The sequence below is a fragment of the Myodes glareolus genome, chromosome 15 (assembly GCF_982192425.1).
Source record: "Myodes glareolus chromosome 15, mMyoGla1.1, whole genome shotgun sequence".
Classification (NCBI taxonomy): Eukaryota; Metazoa; Chordata; class Mammalia; order Rodentia; family Cricetidae; genus Myodes; species Myodes glareolus.
The window spans coordinates 38297645-38318724 of NC_142040.1; the positions used below are offsets into that span (position 1 = coordinate 38297645).

General features: G+C 37.2%; 1 protein-coding gene across 7 annotated transcripts in view; it reads right to left on the minus strand.

Moving 5' to 3' along the window:
• Positions 1-21080, minus strand: part of Gpbp1 (GC-rich promoter binding protein 1) — a 65296-nt gene that overhangs the window by 24369 nt on the left and 19847 nt on the right. For 3 of the 7 annotated variants that reach the window (XM_085676713.2, XM_087896884.1, XM_085676715.2), the window contains exons 3-5: positions 14805-14924; positions 1684-1807; positions 1329-1552 (exon numbers count right to left, since the gene is read on the minus strand). In XM_085676713.2, coding sequence (XP_085532839.2) covers positions 1329-1552; positions 1684-1807; positions 14805-14867 — 411 coding nt within the window. In that variant the 5' untranslated portion in view covers positions 14868-14924. Of the gene's footprint in view, positions 1-1328; positions 1553-1683; positions 1808-14804; positions 14925-21080 lie in introns of those variants that run through there. The other 4 variants (XM_085676718.2, XM_085676717.2, XM_085676720.2 and 1 more) reach the window with 2 other exon arrangements.

A 21080-nucleotide genomic window follows, 5' to 3' on the forward strand; every position in this document is an offset into this window, starting at 1 on the left:
CACTGAACTCATGAGGCTACTAGTTCTAAGGAAAAGTATTCAATTTTCTTAAGGGATGAAAACAACACAAATACGCCAAAAGATTCTGAAAGGGGTGGAAACGGAGGAGGAAGCGAATTGTTTTAAGAGCAAAATTGGTCACCAAAAATATCCCTTTAAAGTGGCAAAGGGAGACGGCTCAGGAGGTAAAGGTGCCTGAGTTCAAACCCAAACGCCTGAGTTCTATTACCTGGACACATATTATAGAAAAAGAACCAACTCCCTGAAGCCATTCTCTTGGGGTAACTTATGCTTTTAATGTCCACATGTGGAAAGTAGGTACAGACAGGCAGTGAGTTCAAGGCCAGTCTGGTCTATTCTTTGAGTTCTAGGGCAGTTGAAACCATATCTCAAAAATTTAGTAAGAACAATGTTTAGCACACTGTATACATTCTTTCACTAATTCCACAGTCAAGGTATTATATTTACCTTTTTTATTACATTAGTGGCCATGACTAAATATCCTAGAAAATTAACACAGTGGAGGAAATGTTTATTTTAGTGCGTGTTTTCAGAAAGCTCACTCACTAGCGTAGGAAAGTCACTGTACAACAGTGAAATTAACATCATGGGAGAGGGAAACAAAAAGGGGGGGGGATAACTCCTTTTACTCCATTTGAACCCCAAGCCCACAATGTCCAAATTCAGAATGAGTCTTGCCCCTATTAATTCTCTGAAACTGGCAGCCTGGTCAACATGGTAGGTTCCAGGAAGTTTAGGGCTACAAAATGAGACCCAGTCTCAATAAAACAAAAAGCCGACATATCTTGACCTCCACAACACACTGTGGCCTACACCAACACACATAAAAGCACACAAATAAAGTTAAAAGGCAATTTTAAGGTGTGATTCCTTACAAAATACGAGTTTTAAAATAGAGTAGACAACTTTAAAATAAAGTAGCTCAACTTAGCCTGGGCTGAAGCATGAAACCCTGACTCAATACAAAACATCTACAACTGGACAAGCACCTGTTAGGATGATCCTACAGAAAATTACCTGTGCGTGGCACACGCCTTTAATCCCAGCACTTGGGAGTCAGAGGCAGGTGGATCTCTGTGAGTTCGAGGCCAGCCTGGTCTACAAGACCTAGTTCCAAGACAGACTCCAAAGCCACAGAGAAACCTTGTCTCAAAAAAAAACAAAAACAAAAATAAAAGATAAATAAAGATCAAATGAAAATTACCTGTACTAATATAAAAACAACAACAACAAAAACCTAGAAGTGCCCTGATGCGGAAATGGCACTTGCACAAACATCGTTTGTATTAAAATTATGAGAAACTTACAAAATCCTCAGCCTCAAACTGTCTGCGTTCTCTTTTGTCTTCTTTCCTCCCAGTCTCATTGTCAGGGATGTTGTTTTCATGTAGTCCTTGGCTTTTTCCAGAATGGAAAATACTGCTACGAGAACGGGAATTTCCACCATGGTATCCCCCTCGATGATTTATGTTTTCTGTACCATTTCTGCCATGCGAACGCCATCCATTTTTTTCTTTCCTCCCAAAATTACCTTTATTTGATAACAGTAAAGTAATATAAATTCAAAGATAGTTATACTTAGTGACTGAATAGCAATCAAAACATCCTAAAAGACTATTTAAAAAACTATCACAAACTCTCCCGTTCCTTAGCAAATGTTACCTCCGTTAGGACGTCCAATACCAGAATCAAAGCCATCTGAAGAGTTGTGTCGTCGACGACTCACATCGTAACGATTTTCTGTCCATGAAAAATTTTCAGAATGCTTCTCAAAATTCAGTGATGACTGAAATAAATACAAATATATTTATGGCGTCTAAATTTAACTTTGAAAACAGCAGCATACCAACATATTTCTATGAGTTTAAATGGTTAAGAATACATGGAGTTATTCCCAAGCTATTGATATATGTATAAAATTAACGACTGTTAGTCTCTTTTCTTCTGCTTAAAAAAAGAAAAAGCATACTCTTCTGAAAGAATTCATGAACTACACCAATAACAGTAATAGCAAAAGGAGCAATAAAATACCCCAAGAAAACCAAGTTAAAATGTGACTCACTTTAACAAGGTATAAAATTCTGCATACCACACTCTATTTGATGTAAACATTTTAATTCTGTTTTCTTCCACTTAAGGAGAATTGTTAAGTGTGAAACATTTAAGTTTCCTAGACCCTTCATAATGTAGTTAAGTGCAAAAAGAAAAAAGGAAAGTTTACAGAGTAACTAGTTCAAAAATCAGAACTGCACAGTACAAGGTTATTTATGCTTCTTTTATATTTATACACACACACACACACACACACACACACACACACACACACACATGAATGATAATCATCAAAATTCTCATCAATTACACCTCCTCTCTCCTTCTTCCCCTCTCAGACACGGTTTCTTTGTGTAGCAATCCCTAGCTGACTTAGAACTCACTCTGTAGATCAGGCTGACCTTGAACTAAAGAAATTTGCCTGCCTCTGCCTCTTTTACACGTCTTAACAGATTAAAAATGCCAATTTAATATTTGTCCTTACTTCATAATTAATCAATTCACAATGGCTTTGTCAAAGCGAAATTGGTCTTGTATACTAAACTGTGACCCTCTATTAGTCCTTAATCTATCGTCCTTTCTATGACATTCAATATTGACAAAAATCCCCTCCTTTTAAAAGTGCTTGTCTTGCTGGGTGGTGGCGGTGCAGGCCTTCAAGGCAGAGGCAGGTGGGATCACTCTGAGTTCAAGGCCAGCCTGGTCTACAGAGTGAGTTCCAGGATACCAGGCTTTACAAAAGAACTCTGTCTGGAAAAAAAAAAAAAAAAAAAAAAAAAAAAAACAAGAAGAAAGTGCTTTGTCTCAAAGTGAGTACCAGCACTTGAGAGGTGAAATCAGGATGACCAAGAGTTCAAAGTCAACCAGGGATTAGAAAACTCTATCTCAATCATTGAAACAGGAATGAAAACGTCTTCCTTGTGCTTGTTTCTGGACATGTGGTTTTCTGCTATACAAAAAAAGAAGTGAAACAACTCTCAAATGCCGTCCTCTTTCATTGGGTAATTCTATATGCATTCATTTATACCTCACATCTAACAACATGAATAATTCAGATTATTTTACCACTTCTGCTCTCACTCCTGATCTGCATTCTCTACTGATAAAACACTGATGTTTCTTTACTTTTTTTTTTAATTTTTATTCATTATTGGGGGTGGGGGGACGGATACACAACCTCCTAAGAGAAGATTCTCTCCTTACACTTTCATGATGATTCCTGAGATTGAACTCAAGCTTGCACAGCAAGTGATTTTATCTATCCACTGAGTACTTTTAAATTTAGACATGTCTAAACCATATCTGTACCATCGTATTCATGTTTCTGAGTGATCAAAGCCTACAATCAGAAAGATAATTTCATTAAAAGTAATGACACTTTGTATGCTAACTTTAAAAAATTAAGAAGCTGAAAGCTGGCTCAGTGGTTAAGAGCATAAACTGCTTTTCCAAAAGACATGAATGAGTTTGATTCCTCACTCTAAGTGTCTACTTGTGTAAGCTCCAAGGGATCCAATGCTTCTAGTGTCTGTCAGTACCTGCACTCATGTGCACACACACACATATGGGCAGACTGACAAGAACACAGATTTTTTTTTAGACTTCCAACAGGGAAAAAAATTTAAAGTAAAAAGGCAAGAACTAAGGATTATCTTTGCTAAATCGCTTACCCAGCCCCTACTAACACCCAAAGAATGAAGGCATTTCCAAGTAACAAGTAGAGCACTAGATGCTTTAATAGAGAACCATGGTTCAATGATGTAGATGGGCCTTCTGTTATGTGTTATTTTCATTGGTTAATAAAGAGACTGCCTTGGCCCTCTGATAGGACAGAAAATTAGGTAGGCGGAGTAAACAGAACAAAATGCTGGGAAGAGGGCAGTGAGGCAGATGCCATGGAACCAGCCTCCAGGTCAGACATGCTGAATCTCTCCTGGTAAGCCACAACCTCGTGGTGCTACACAGATTATTAGAAATGGGTTAATCAAGATGTGAGAGTTAGCCAGTAACTAACTCTCTAGAGATAATGGGCCGGCAGTGTTTAAATGAATACAATTTGTGTGTTGTGATTTCCGGGGCTAAGCTAGCCATGCAGGAGCCGGGCGGGACAAAAAGCAGGCCTGACTGCAGCTTCTCACTACAGTTCAACTCCCAGTAACCACCTGGAGGCTAGCAACCACCTGTAACTCCAGTTTCGAGGTATCCTAACACCACTGAGGTAAGGCAAAATCTGTGTTATAAATGTTATAACAAAATGTTATAAATTCAAGAGTACAGCAGTCATGCCATTCATGCCTGGAAGGCAACATTCAAACAAGCTCCCCTTCTTCCTCTAATTCTCATATGCTTTCAGTCCTCTCTCCTGTAAGATATTTCCTGAGCCTGGAGGGATGATATAATGTATCACTTAGGTCCAGAGTGGGAATAAATATCTTTGTAAGATTTTCACTCAACATCTTTTTGAGGTTTAGCTCTTCTAAAGCCAGGGTCATGCTATAGCCTAAGCTGTCCTGAATCTCCTGGAAATCTCCTTGCCTGATCCTTCTGATTATAGGTGTACACCACCAGACTCAGCTACATTCAACATTTTAGTTTGCTTGTTTCTTTTGAGACAGTCTGCAGCTCTGGCTGCCCAGGAACTCAAAAAGGCTGGTTTCAAAGAGTTTACCTGCCTCTGCCTCTGCAATGTTGACATCAAACTTGAGCTCTACCATGCTGGTTCTTGCATTCACTGCCTTGTCACTGTCAAATAATTCCTGATTGGGGATAAGGTGGAAAGGGGGGATGTATCTCAGGGAAAGGATAAGTTTATCTATTTGTGATTATAAACAAATCAAAACAAACAAAAGTACCTGGCATGCTAGGGTGAAAAGGTATTGGTCTATCTAATTAAGGACAATCACTTTAAAAAAAATAATATATACACCATCAACGGTTACATTTAGCTATGTGCTTATAAGTCACAGCTACTGTGAGGGACAATCTACCATGGGACCAACGAGTGCACATTCTCTGAAAAGCACACGTAAAGCACAAAGTTTTAATCATTTTATAACCAAGCCCTTTCTGACTTGTGTTTATGGTGTAACTTTCTTAAAGAATAAAAAACAGAGTTTCACAAAGAATGGAACAAAAACCTATTGGACACCTACTCCATTACCATCAACAACCCCCCACCCAAAAGAAGTCCTCAAAACCGAAGTGACAGATGTCCATTAAATAAGATAGCTGCATATGGGAATCATGGAATCAATCTTTAGATTTTTTGTTTCCTTCTTTTGGTTTGGTATGGTTTGGTTTTTTGAGACAGGGTTTCTCTATGTTACTTTGGAGCCTGTCCTGGAACTGGATCAAGGTTGGCCTCGAACTCACAGAGATACATCTGCTTCTGCCTCCTGAGTGCTGAGATTAAATGTATGCTCCGCCACCACTCGGCTTTCCATGGAATCAATCCTTCTCCCTCCAACTTCCCTTTCCTTCCCAAAGGTTCTTTTCGATCTAAGTACTAGGCCTATATATAATGTGCAAAACAACACAGAATATTTGGTTACTTTAAGTATCCTTGAATTGGTAATATATGACTCTAAGCCTATCTTGTCCGTCCAGAAGAAGGAAGAGTATATCACCTATTACATCTCTACAATCCAACACTTTTCCAGAGTTGGGTGGCTGTTGCTCCTAGGAATATTGACAGTAGCCTTAATTATATGCTGTACATATAAATGAATTTGATTTCAGCATCTATCAATCAATCAGCATTTGACAAAAGTGGAACATCATTCTAAAATTCAAGTACAGCCAAGAGTATGTAAGGGCCGAAGAGAAGAAATTGAGAAAAATGTGCCCACCCTGTGCACCGCTACACAAAAATTTTTAGTGTCAAAACTGCAATGCCACTACTGCTTTATGCATGGACGAGTGTTGGGAGAATGAACATTAACTAAGAGTAGCAACCTCCTCTGAAACAAAGAATGTTGTTTTTTTGTTTTGTTTTGCTTTAGGGGTTTTGTTAGTTTTGGTTTTGGTTTTCCAGCACAGGATTTCTCTGTGTAGTCCTAGCTGTCCTGGAACTCGTTTTGTAGAGCAGGCTGGCCTCAAACTCAGAGAGTTCTAACTGCCTCCGTAACCTAAGTGCTAGAACTAAAGGTGTGCACACCACCGCCTGGCAAGAACATCCCAAAGAAGAAGGCATGTTTATCTACTTGCAAGAATGATAGAAAAGCCTTTCTAAGCCTTCTGAAAAGTTGCCAGTGCAATAACTAAGTAAGAAACATAAGACTGAAAAGAGAGACAAAGTTGGTATTCAAGAATGATTATTCATACTAAAAATTCAAGATGAACTAAAGCATAGGTTAGTAATAATAGAACACCTGCTTATTCGCTTCTGATAGGCCCTGGATTCAATACCAGTCACAGTAAATGAGAAAAGTAACACCCAAAACAAAGTATGAATTAATCCATAACTTAGAAGACTAACATGAGATATATTATTACTAAAGCCATAATTTAAAAACAAACTATTTAAAATTGTACTAAGGTACTATAATTTGTCTAGAGAAATACAAGAATGAAAAAGTAATTTAACTTTAAAAACACAAAAGATAACACACAAGACCATATATGTCTCTGTACTTCTTTCCAATCCATACTAAGAAAAGTAACTCAGGGGGAAAAAAAAAGCATATAAACAAATAGTTCACAGATATATAAACCCAATGTCTAAAACACAAGATGGAAAATGAACTGTAAAGAAGTAAATAGTAAGGACATGGTGGCTGTATAAATAATATTCTATTTCCAAAATGAGGCAAAATGCTTAGGACATGACCATATAGGTGATTGTAAGCTTACAAATTTTATTAAAACCTTTTTGGTGTGGGAGATCCTTCTGTCTTTGTGTTGCTTTTATTGGTTAATGAATAAAGAAACATCTTTGGCCTACAGCAAGGCAGAACTAAGTTATGCGGGGAAAACTAAACTGAATGCTGGGACAGTCAGTGAGAAGCCATATAGCCCCACTGGAGACAGACACCGGAACTTTATCCAGTAAGCCACAATCTCCTGGTGATGCACAAATTAATAGAGGAGGATTAATTTAACATACAAGTTAGCCAGAAATATGCTTAAGCCACTGGCAAAACAGTATTGCAAATAATATTGTTTCTGTGTGCTTATTTCGGAGCTAAGCGACCAGGAATGAACTAACAGCCTTCCTACTACATCTTCTGTATAATATTTTTCAGAATATTAAAACAAGACTGTGTCAATTACTGAAAAAAGTACTTTCTTAGCATGCATATGATTTCAGATTCCAGAACCACCCCATCAAAAGGTCAAATCCTTTATTTTGGAGACAGAGCTTCTCTGTGTAGTCCTGGCTGTCCTGGAACTCACAGATCCACATGTATCAGCTTCTTGAGTGCTAGGATTAAAAGCACAGTACCACCACATTGATTAAAAAAAAAAAGGACAAATCTTAAAATGAAGTATCTACAAGAACTCATGCAGCTCTAATACTAAGTGCAATCTTTTCAGCAGTCCAAGACATACCATATTGTAGGGCACAAAAAAAGTCTTAAATACAAGAAAAAGATCAAAATAACTAACTATATTCTAGCTGACCAGAATAGACTAAAATTAAAAATTAATAAAATTAATTTAAAAACACAAATTCGGGCTGGAGAGATGGCTCAGTGGTTAAGAGCACTGACTACTCTTCCAGAGGTCCTGAGTTCAATTCCCAGCAACCACATGATGGCTCACACCCATCTATAATGAGATCTGGTGCCCAGAACCTATATATACATAATAAATAAATTTAAAAAGAACACAAATTCTTGGAGACCAAACACTACTACTAAAGGACAAATGGCTCATTAAAAAAAAATGTGGGAGGAAATTCTTTTAATTCCTAAAACTAAGAACTGGGGGTATAACTCAGGTGGTAGAGTACTTGCCTATCAACATATCTGGTCCCTAGCATGCCCAAAATGGGCACAGAAAAGCATGTTTATAGACAGCAGATGGAAGGAAGAAGGCCAGAGAAAATAAAGATCATTTTCTCAGCTATAAAGACAGTTTGAGGTCATCCTGTCTTCAAAAACAAAACAAGTAGTTTTTTTTTTCTATTTTCTCTGAAAACTAGAATACCTCGATAAAAGAGTTTATATAAATATATGGGGAGGGGGAGTGTCTACACAGTACATACGTCCCACAAAGATAGTTCAATGAACTCTATCAGCCAAACTGACTGAATTTGGGAATCAGCTTATCTTACAAAAGGTGCAATTAGGATGTATTTTCAATGCAAGCTTATATTGTTTTAAAATAGTCTTACTATAATCACTGCTTTTTAATTGTTGCCATAAAAGAACAAATGACCAGGCTGACGCAGTGTAACAGACCATACTGGGAGATTAAAACCAGCCTCAGATGCAAACCAAGCTGGGCTACGAAGGAAATTTGAAGCCATTCTGAGAGATACAGAGAGATTTTGTATTTAATTAACACAAAAAAAATTTCAAAGTGATAATAATACTCAATAGCCACAGAAGAATACTAAAATACAAATATGTGGTAGTCATCTCTACTAGAATTTCATAATATTTTTATTATTTAGTTTTAATTTTCTACAACCAACATGCTTTTCTGCCACTCCTTCTTGCATACTAGGAAAAAGGTCAATCACCAAATTACAACTCTAGTTAGCTTATCCATCCTTTTAACACTGCACTCTTAGCAACTTTTTTTTTCTTTCTTTCTGTTGTTTCTTTTTTTTTTTTTTTCCAAGACAAGGTTTCCCTGTTTAACTCTGGCTGGTGTAGAACTCATTCTGTAGACCAGACTGGCACTGAACCTGCCTGCCTGCTCCAAAGGGCTGGGATTAAAGGCACGCACCACCACCAACTGAGATCTTTTTTCTAGCACAATGAAAACTACAGTAGCCTTTACAGGGATTATGATGTGGGATTTCCCCTGTGAATGTTGTGAATACCATTGGTAAATAAAGAAACTGTCTTGGGCATGCACAGGGAATAGAGGTAGACAGGGAAAACTAAACTGGAATGCTGGGAGAACGAAGGAGGAGAAAGAGAAGCCATGTAGTCCCGCCGAAGTCAGCCACCAGGAACTTTACCCAGTAAACCATAGCCACATGGCAATACACAGATTACTAGAAATGGCTTAAATTAATATCTAAGAACTAGCCAATAAAAAAATAGAGCTAATGGGCCAATCAGTGATTTAATTAATGGTTTCTGTGTGGTTATTTCAGGTCTGAGCTGATGGGCAGCTGGGAACACACTAGGGCCTCCATATTTGTTTCTTCTACATTAAAGAATTACTTGTCTCTTCAACATTAAAAAATGAGACAGTTACCAATTATGCTGGGCTAACTCACTGTATCCTAGGGATCCAAGCACATGTCTCACTAGCCCCAGAACTGAGATTAAAGGCACAGACCAAACTTTTTTTTTAATGTTAGTTCAGGAATGAAACTTGGGTCCTCATATTTCCATGGCAAGTCTTACCTAGAGTCATCTTCTCTGTCCAGTCCAAAATGCTTCGGGTTTTTGTTGTTATGGTTTGAGAAAGTATCACTATGTATCCCCAAACTGAACTGGAGCACAACTTGGGGTATGCAGACCACAATGGCCTCAAACTCAGAGATTCACACCTGCCTCTACTTCTTAAGTGCTGAAATTAAAAGCATGTGCCACTACACCTTACCCAAAATGCTACTGCAAACCACATCCAGCTCAGTCAAATGGGTGAAGGTGCTTGCTTGTTAATACTGAAAATCTGAGTGAGTCCTTGGAATCTACATGGTAAGAGAAAACAAATCTAGGCTGGAAAGATGGTTACTCTTCTAGAGGTCCTGAGTTCAATTCCCAGCAACCACATGGGGGCTCACAATCATCTAAAATGAGATCTGGTGGCCTCTTCTAGCCTGCAGGCATACATGCAGGCAGAACACTGCATACATAATAAACAAATAAATAAATAAATAAATAAATCTTTTTAGAAAGAGAGAAAACACAAATCCACAAATTGTCCTCTGACCTCCAGGTACACAATGCTGAGAAAAATAACATACACACACACACACATACACACACACACATACACACACACACTCACACGCACAGACACACACACAAACAGGGGTTGGGGGTGGGAGGGAGACAGCACTTGATAGTTAAGAGTACCTGCTCCTCTTTCAGAAGAGTCACATAGTAGCTCACAATCATCAGTAACTCCAGTTCTAGGGGATAGACACCCCTCTACTGGCCTCTGGATACCATGCATGCACATGGTACAGGAACTTAAATGAAATCTAAATACTCATACACAAAAATTGTTTAAAAATTTTATTGGATTAATTCACAAAAAAAAATTTAAAGCAATGGGTTAAAAAAAGAGAAACTGGGCAGGTTTCAGGACAGGCTCCAAAGCTTCACACAGAAACCCCCATCTAGAAAACCCAAAAGAAAAAAAAAAAGAGAGAACAGAAGAACTACAGAAGTCCTGTACTAATACACAAAGGCAAACTAAAATTATTTAATTATATCTATACATATGCAAAAACACTATGTAAACTGCCCTAAGGTACAGGTGTAGTAAAATGAATGTAATTTATATTTTGACCACATGATGGGGCTAAAATTCTACATGTCTCAGAAAGGCACATAACTGCAGTTTTAACACTATCACCCTTAATTCATCTATCTGTACATCATTCCGAACAAAAACTGACTATCATACTGAACACAAGAATGTCTTAGTATAAAAAAAATGTTTGTTCCATTTATTTAAGACAAGATTCAAGGCAGAGATATGCATGATACAAAGTCTTGGTAGAGAACAAGCAGTTAATTACTAACAAAAGATTGGTATTTTTAGGATGAAAAACTAAGCTGCAAGGTTATATTTAAAAAAAAAAAAAAGGTAAGAAAAGAAAAAGAAATCATTAGAGCCAGGAGTGGTGGCACAGGTAGAGGCAGGCAGATCTCTGTAAATTCAAGGTCCAAAGTCAGCTTGGTTTACATAATGAGTTCCAAAACAGCCAGGGCTACATAGAGACCCTGTCTCCAACAACAACAACAATAATAATAATAATAATAAATTACTATATTGTATTGTATGTGTGTATATATCTCACATCACAAAAAGCTCGAGCTTCAAATTGTCTCTTTAGGGCACTGGTTCTAAAAAATATTTACATTACAATTCTTAACAACAGCACAATTACAGTTATGAGGTAGCAATAAAAAAAATTATGGTTGGGGGGTCACCACAACACAAGGAACTGTATTAGGAAGGTTGAGAACCACTGCTTTACAGTAAGACCAAAAAAAAAAACTCGTCTTAGGAATTCAGACTGATGACCATTCAAGAAGTAACATGTTTGGTTAGAAAATCTGGAGCTGAACTTAGGTGTCAAGAGCCTGTGAGCTCAGCTACTAGAGAGCTGAAACAGGAGGATCACACAAATTCAAGGGAACATTTAAATCTAGCCTGGGCAACTTGGTGAGGTTCTGTCCCAAAATGGTGAGCAAGGTGCACCGTCACACACCTGATATCCCAGAACTTGTAGTTGGAAGAAGGTTCAAAAGTTCAAAGGTCATACTCCCCCCACAGAGATTTGAAGGTCACTCTGGGCTATGAAAGACCCTTTCTATCTTAAAAAACACTTAAATGAAATAGACAAAAAACAGCATAGTGTTTGCTAGGCCTAAAGTCTGAGGTGGAGAGCAACCTATACTCAACTCAAACAGAATCAAAATCTATCACCATGACGAACTGCATACATACAATACTCCCCATTTTAGAAAAGCGCTAAGAGTTTACTGTACTATAACAGTCCTCAGTCCTTATCCTGGACTATTAATGTTTAAATAATGATAAGCTTACAAACTTTTGTTATGGCAATTTCACTTTCCAAATAGCTTTTGCTTATGTTAGTCTTTTAGTAATAAAACAAGTCTTACATTACTAAACACAAAATAGCAAAAGGAAATGGAAGGGAAAGCAAGAAACCCATATGCATATAGATTCCAAAGTTGGCCTTGGGGGATTAGGGGAGACTGCCTATAAACTAAATAGGTTAGCACAACTAGGGATTTGAGAAAAGCTGGCACAAATCTTAATAACTATGCATAGAGAAATAAGCAGGAAAAGAGTTAAAAAAAAAAAAGCAATCTAAGTTGGATGTGACAGAACACACCCATAATCTCAGCACTTGGGAAGTAAGAAAGGTTAAAAAAAAAACAAAACAAAACAAAAAAAAAACCACAAGTCCTTGACTTGAGGAATGTGGAGGCTAGAGACTGACAGTTAAGAGCACTGCCTGCTCTTCTAAAGGACCTCGGTTTAATTTCCAGCACTCACAGTTCACACCTCTAACTCCAGTTACAGAGTTTCTGATACCCTCATACAAGATATACACGCAGGCAAAACACCAATGAACATAAAATAAATTTGTGTATTTGTGTTAGAGAGAGAGAGAGAGAGAGAGAGAGAGAGAGAGAGAGAGATATGAAAATTTTGCCAGTCGGTGGTGGCCCAGACCATCCCAGCACTCAGGAGGCAGATGGATTTCTCTTGAATTTGAAGCCAACCTAGTCTACAGAGCTATCTCTAGGGAAGCCAAAACTACACAAAGAAACCTGTCTCAAAAGGGGGAAAAAAAAGAAAATAATGAAATTTTCAAAAATTAATAAATCTTGGCAGCTCCAGTATGAGCCTCCTTTCCTAACAATTTCAAGTCTTTTTGTTACTAGTCTTATAGTCTACAAAATGTAAATTTTAATCATTCTCTCGTTCCAAAATTGTATACCAAGAACATAGAATAAAGTCTGGATTCTAGTCCATGTTCACATTAATTACTACGTAAAAATAAGAGAGCAGTTAACCGTCCCAAAAACCTGTGCAAGATATGGTCACTAAGATTCATCTTCAAATTAAATTCTATTGCCTAGGGAAATAGCTCAATGCATTTTAAGGGAACAAATTTCTAAACTAAAATTATTCTCATGAGAGCTACTTTTAATAAACTTTTATAAAAAGTTCCTGTATACTTAAAAGTACTAGATGGAGGGCTGGAGAGATGGCTCAGAGGTTGAGAGCACTGGTTGCTCTTCAAGAGGTCCTGAGTTCAATTCCCAGCACCCACATATGGCTCACAACCATCTGCAATGAGATCTGGTGCCCTCTTCTGGCCTGCATCTTCTGTCTACATGTAGACAGAACACTGTATATATATAATAAATAAATTTTTTAAAAAAAGTACTAGATGGAGACCTAACCATGATAAACGTTCAGATTAACAGGCAAGCAAATAACCAAGACTCACATTTTATTAAGTAAGTGAATGTTACTGAGTTATGTAAATTATATTTCTGAAATGTTAGTTTCAACTCAAAATCTTGCTTAGTTTAAAAAAAAGTCTTCCAGGTGACTGGAAACACAGACAGAAAAGTAAAGCCATTAATCAGAAGGATACAGGCATTCTTATTATGAATTAGGTTGAGTCAATGCCTCTCTCTTCGTTTGCTATATAACTTAGGGACAAATTTTAGAGACTTTGCGTGTTTATTTTTCTGAAGGTTTTTAACCAATTTCTCCACTAGCTGTGTTATGACAATCACTTTCCAGTCCCTCTGTACTGTAGACAAGCATTCTGTCCAACTGCAACTGAAGAGGTTATATTCCAAGCAATAGTCCAGAAACCAGGGTTCTTTCTCTCTGCCCAACCCCCATTCACAACTGAACAATCTATTTCAGGGTTTTCAGACCAAGAATATTGAGGCCCAAATTTCACTTGATTCAGCTACCTAATAAAAAGTTTTTATAATAGTAAAAAGCAGTGGTCAAAGAACTCTTCAAAACACAACATGAGAAAGTTTAGAATTAAAGGATCCTCAAACAATGGAGATTTTAAGTGGGATGTAGGGGGCACAACACAGTAGGGTGGTAGCTACCCTCAACAAATAGCAATAAGCTAAACCAATAAGGCAGCTAGCACAGAGAGAACCAGGAAAACAACTAAGAGACTTCTTTCTGGAGGTCAGAACAAACCTCAAAGACGGGCCTCAAAAACCGTCAGATATCTAATTAAATTGAGTCAGAACAAGAAGCAATTTATGCCACAGGGCATTGTTGAAAACAGCACAGCAACCAACCAGCAATTAATGGAGCCTAGCAGAGAGTTGTGATATCAAATGAGGCAGACAGCTTTACAGAGTAACCAGTGTCCAGTTCCTTTACTCTGGAATACAATCATTTCACTTTTCCTCTGTCGAAAACAAGAGGTCAATATTTGAAATTCATAGAACAAGAAGTAGGAATAAATCTAAAGTACAATATTCATGAAATTATGATCAAATTAAATATTTGTCAAAGTATTTGCAAACTTTAAATACCTCATGTATGCTAAGGATCATTACTAATTAGCAGTAAATAAAAATTATTGTAAAAGCAAAGATAAGTTCCAAGGATTTGACTGATCTGAATCAACACTACAAAAATCCCCTTGAACAAAGACAACAAAAAATGTCTTCACTTTTTTCCTTATACTATGGCTTAAACCCAGGGCCATGGCAGGTCAGAGAAGCACTCTACCAGTGAGCCATACCCAACCACAATCCAAGTCTTCACATTTTTGGTTAAATCTGTGTACAACATGAAAAATCAAGGCAGAAAGAACGCACAGAGATGCAGGGGGAAAGTACCTTTGTTGATGATGGCGGAGTAGGAAAATTAAGCCAGGCTGGAGCAAAGTCATGCTGCGCCATTTAGGTCCAGTCTCTCCAACTCAGTGAAACAAGGCTTCAACACCTCATGGCAAGTCCCTGTCATATAAAAATGATAAAAATTAGACTTGCAGTTTTGGGCCAAAATTATAACCTTATGCTCAATCTCCTTTAAATTAAAATTGGCTGGGTGGGTATGGTGGTACAAGCCTTTCAGCCTGATGGACACACCAAGTTCCAGAACAGCTGTGACTACACAGAAAGACTGTCTCAAAAGAAAATCAAACAAACAAACAAAAAAAACCCCTCAATTACAGTGATCAAACTGTAAGATTCCATTTGCAATTACTAAATAATTATAGGAGACTAATGTTTTGAACTAAATTCCTGAAGTAGACCCCAATATACCGAACTAAAATAAAAATGAAGTTTCCCATACTAAAATTACTTATCAACAATCTCAAAGTTACTTATTGTCCATACTAAAATAAAAATTAAAAAAAAATCAAGGAAGAGGGGCAATAGCCAACTTTTCTAAACAGACCAATTTTAGAACACTGTATTAATGATGTTCCTCCATTTTCATCCTTGTCCCAAAAGTAACCTGACGTAACTTCATATTAACCAATTGGTTGTCTATTACTGTTTCCTTGTCTCCTCTTTAAAGATTAATTTTAAAAGTATCAAACTTTTTGTTTCCTTCTTCAGCACTTATATCTACAAAGTCTATTTACATTCAGTCCATTAGAACATGTTCTCTATTTTACAGGAAAAGGTTTCCCAATTTCTAGGAGAGCAAATAAGGCTCAGTAAGATCTTTAAATTTAAAAATTTCTCTTTCCACATAATAAAATTCTAGTTATTAAAAAGACCAGTTTGCAGTGTGGAATAGATGGCTATAAGAAAAACTTATTGAGCAATCGAGGTAATTAATGGTAATTACAAAACTATGTGATTCAAACCATATACTTAAAAAAAAAATCACGGCAAATTTCTTAAAGTATACCTGAATAAAAACCTAATTTTAATAACAATCAAAATTATTTCTAACCTAAGCTGTGAATTACATGGTATTATCTATAAGGCAGGGGGAGGGTACTACATGAACATCTCTGCACCACATATGTGCCTGGTGCTCAAGAAGGACAAATGGATACCTTGGGACTGCAACTGTGCAGATGGTTGTAGGCTACCATGTGGGTGCTAGGAATAGAACCTGGGACCTCTAGAAGTGCAGCAAGTGCTCTTAGTTACTAAGACATCTCTCCAGATTCATGATATATTCTTATCCACACCCCACAAAGAATTCTAAATATAATTAACTGCCAATTTTTAGAAAACTCAAAACAACTATAAGACTAGCTGAGCAGTGTGGTGCACAGCTTTGATTCCAGCACTCGGGAGGTAGGCGGATCTCTGGGTTTAAATCCAGCCTAGTCTATAGAGCAAGTTCCAGAACGGCAAGGGGTAGAGAGAAACCCTGTCTCAAAAATAGATGGGTGGATAGATGGATGATAGATAAGATAGACAGACAGACAAGGGATGCATGTAGGAAGTAATACAAGAACTACAGATGACAGGATGTTGTATGAGTCATGAAACTTAAAAAAAAAAAAAAAAAAAAACAAAAAAAAACCTGATAAATCCCTCTAGCTTCGCTTTCTTTTGGTCACTTGCTTTTTATGGCCAAACCAGTTTTTTAGCAACTTGAAGGTAGCTTAAAAAAAAATTAATGCCACCAATCTTTCACTTTGGCCTACAAAAGTGCCTGGTGACTGCTGACCTTTTTTTTTACAGGGGAAAGAACAATCTCTACTTTCTGTACTTGCTTCTCAAGATAGCCACTACTTTATCACCAATCACCTTTCTCTACATCTCAAATCACCCAGAGTTCCTTGATCCCAGAGAGTAAATTTGAGACTTAAATCGGTCATGTTAGGCTACCCTGTGAATAAACACACCTGTACAAAAACTATTATTTTAATACACAGCAAAAAAGGAGACTTAGTTCAGTAAAAAAGTAAATACAGTTTCGACAAATGATTTTATTATTTATTATTTAAAATGCTTGTTTTGTGTTATATTTGATTTTTGAGAAACAGTCTCACTTTGTAGCACTGAGAGGCCTCCCACTTCTGATCCTCTTACCTTGGCTTTCCTAATGTTGAGACTATAAACATTCACCATAACAAGCAATGCAAATACAATATACAGACACTGTATAAACTACTCAACAAGCCAAATTTTACCTAAATAAATAAATAAGGAAAGAGGGATAACACAGAAGGCCTCATGACCTCAGCTCTATAGAACCCATAAGGTGGAAGACAGAGTCTAATCCAAGATAACCTCTAACCTACACACACACACACACACACACACACACACACACACACACACACAAATAATTTTTATACTAAGATTTTCAAACTCTTTAAAGAAAACAAGGAGATAAAGCTTCTGGCCCTACCTTTAGCAACATTCTTAAAACATGAAAACAAAACCAGGACTAACAATAGGAAGAAAAAGTTTATAAATGAAAAACATAGAACATTATTCAAGGGAATGGACTCATAAAGAACCCTCACCTGACATGAATAATCAGAGCCCTGAGTATGTTGCTAATCAAAAATAGTGCATATCATGTCTGATAATGTCTAGTATCCAAAATATATAAGAAACTCTTAAAATTCAACAAAAAGCTCGGCAGAGTGGCATATGACTTTAATCACAGTTCTTGAGAGGCAGAGGCAGGAAGGCAGAGGCCAGCCTCCACATAGCTAATTCCAGGATAGCAAAGGGTACAGAGACCTTGCCTCAAAAAAGCAAGGAAGATTGTGGGGGAGGAGGGAGACACTCTTTAAAGACTAGCACATACAAGTAGATATTTCCCCTAAGATCTATAAATACTCAATACACACATAAAATACCCTCAGTTCCTGGGTGGTGGTGCACACCTTTAATCCTAGCACTCACAGGGGCAGAGGCAGGTGGATCTCTGTGGGTTTGAGGCCAGCCTAGTCTATAGAGTGAGTTCCAGGACAGTCAGAGATAAACAGAGAAACCACTGTCTCGAAAAACAAAACAAAACAAAAAGATTTCACAAATAAAAATACCCTCAGCAGCACTTTCTGATGGTCATTAGAGAAATATAAATCAAAGCTACCATGATCAGATACTAATTCACACCCACTAGGACAGCTATATGATCTTTTTTAATAGAAAAAAAAAGTAGTATTGTAGATAGGAAGAAATTAGAACCCTTGCACATTACTGTTATGAAGATAAAATTATACAACAACTACAAACTACAATTTGGCAATCTTTCAAAAAGTTAAAACATATAATTACCCTATTATCCATAATATCTGTATTCAGTATGCTCAAAGAATTGAAAATCATACTGAAAAATGTGTAGACCAATGTTTGCATCAGCACTTATCCAACATCAAAACAGAATCATCCCAAATGTCCAATAAAAAGACAAAAGAATAAGCAAATTACAGCATACAACATTTTTGGCTGAACTTTTTAAAATGTTTTATGTCTCTTTTATGTGTATTTGTATTTCTCCTGCATGTATGTTATGTCTTTGTGAGGGTGTCAGATGCTCTGAAACTGGAGTTACACACAGTTGTGAGCTGTCTTGTAGGTGCTGGGAATTGAATGAAGGTCCTCTAGAAGAGCAATCAGAACTCTTTAACCACTGAGTCATCTGCTAAACAGCCAAATTTTTTTTAGAAAGATAAACACATTGTATAATTTCATGTAAGTACATCGTGAATGTGTAATTAAATGTCAATAAAGACCATACACCTGAAATGTTAAGTATGATTTTTACCTCAATGAAGTGACAGAAACACTGCATTATAAGCATTCAACAAACCATATATTTACAGATATACATATATACCTATGATGAGAATAGTTTACCTATGCAATTCTTAAGTACCCCCAACCTAACAATTATTAATTATAGTTCTGTAGTAAAAGAGCCTCACAAAGAGTACCTTAATAAACAGAACAAAGTGAACATCACTAGTAATGAACAATTTGACAATGTGTGCCACTAGGCAGAACACACAATAAACAAAGCCAAATTTCTCTCCTTCATCTACAACAAAGATGCCTAGCTTCTGTGAAAACACAAGAAAAACTGAGGCAGGTGAGATGGTTCAATGGTTAAGCGCACTTGCTGCCAACCCTGTCTACCTAAGTTCAAATTCTAGAACTCATACAAGGCAAGAGTCAACTCTCAAAAACACTATCGTCAGAGTATCAACATGGCATGAAAGTCCCACCCCCACCAAACCCATGAAAAGGCAATCAATCAACCAAATCAATCAATTTGAGGAAGGTATATTTTTTGTTTTAAGAATAAGACAAAATAGTTAGCTCCAAAAACTTTTTTTTTTCAAGAATATGGTGTTAAATCGCTGAAGAGAGCTCAGAAGGTAAAGCTGTCTGCTGCCTGATCTGATGAAATGAGTTCAATCCCCAGGACCCACAATAATTAAAGCAGAGAACAGAAGTCTCCAGTTGAGCTCTGACCTCCTCATATTCACCATGGTACAAATGTGGTATAGGCAAGATAAATGAATAAAATGCCATTTAAAATTTCAAAGAAGTTATCAGTCAAAAAAAAGTTTTTTATGAACTGATAAAGCTGTTAAAACATATTTTTTTAACATATGTGCATGTATGCTCAGGGGCACAGGTGTATAGGTATATTCACACAAATGTAGAGACCAGAAGTCTTTCTCAACCACTCTCAATGTATTTACTGAGCAAGGGTTTGAACCTGGATCTCACGAATTCAGCTAGTCTCCAAAACCAAATAGCTTCTGGAAATTCTGTCTCTACCAATAGAATTATAGTTGAACCTCCATAGCTACTCATAGATATGGTCTTTTGAGGATGTAATGTGTATGTTGGAATTCCCACTGGTACCTTCTCATTGCTTTATCTTTGTATCTGATTGGTCCAGTTCAGCCACCTTGTTTTTAAGCTCAGATATTTTATCTTCTCCTTGACTCATCATTTCTATTCTATTTCACAAACTTTTTTGACTTACAATGGCTTTTTTTCCCTCCAATACTCCTATCTCTTTAAAAACAAACCTGTCTTTCCTATCTTGTACTGTCCCCCTCCCTTTATTCTTCTGCTGTTTTCTTGTGTTCCCAATCAGGATCTGTTTTACCTCTTTCATCTCTTTAAACATAACTTTTTAAAAAATTATTCTTTTTAATTATCTTCCTGGAATTTCATCTAACTCACTCTTGCTAGATGTCATTACTGTGTGATTAGTAATTTGGCAAGATAGGGTTGCCTTGATTGTTTTTAGTATTTCTTATAGTAATGTTGAGATTTATGTGTTTCCCTGGTTGGGATTTTGTCAGCTATATTCCTTTGTTTGCTTGGTTTTTTGTTTGTTTGTTTGTTTTTAGTGACAGGGCTTCTCTGTGTAGCTTTGGAGTCTGTCCTGGCACTCACTCTGTAGACCAGGATGTCCTGGAACTCAAATTGGCCTGCCTCTGCCTCCCGAATGCTGGGATTAAAGGCATGTGCTACCACTGCCGGGCCATCAGCTATATTCTTTCAGACAACACATTTGCACTCTACAAATGGTTCTTGGATGCAGTAGAGTTGAAGTACATAGTTCAGAAAATAATTCCCCAGTCCCAGGTTGCCTTGTAGGACTCTGTATTATCCCAAAGTGGAATATCAACACACAGTTGCTGGATATTACCACTATGCAAATGTCATACTTGCCAATTAACAACAGTGGCTCCTTTTGACCTCAACAGCTAGCTGTTAAGAGTTTGCTAAGATTGGTTTTGGAAGTAAGTAGAATGGATAAAGATAGGGATAAGTACTGAACTGATTTCGGGGGCGGGGGGGGGGGGGGATAACAAGGCAAGTAACTGGGATCCTATTAAGAGTGTTAAAGCTACGGGTGGTTATAATTAAGAGATTTTTAAGAGAGTAAGGTGATTCAAGCCTTAAATCCCAGCACTCAGGAGGCAGAGACAGGGGCAGGTGGATCTGAGTTCCAGGTCAGCCATGGTTATACATCATCAAAAAGGAGGGAAAGAGGAAAGAAGGGAAGAAAGGGAAGAAGAAGAATCTTTAAAAAAAAAAAAGATGATGATTGGAAGGAGGAGGGAGAGATAGAAAGACCAATCCTCCTCAGTTTACCTCTTACCAGAATCTTTCTGAGCTTTATTTACATGAAAAAGTCATAAAAGAAAATTA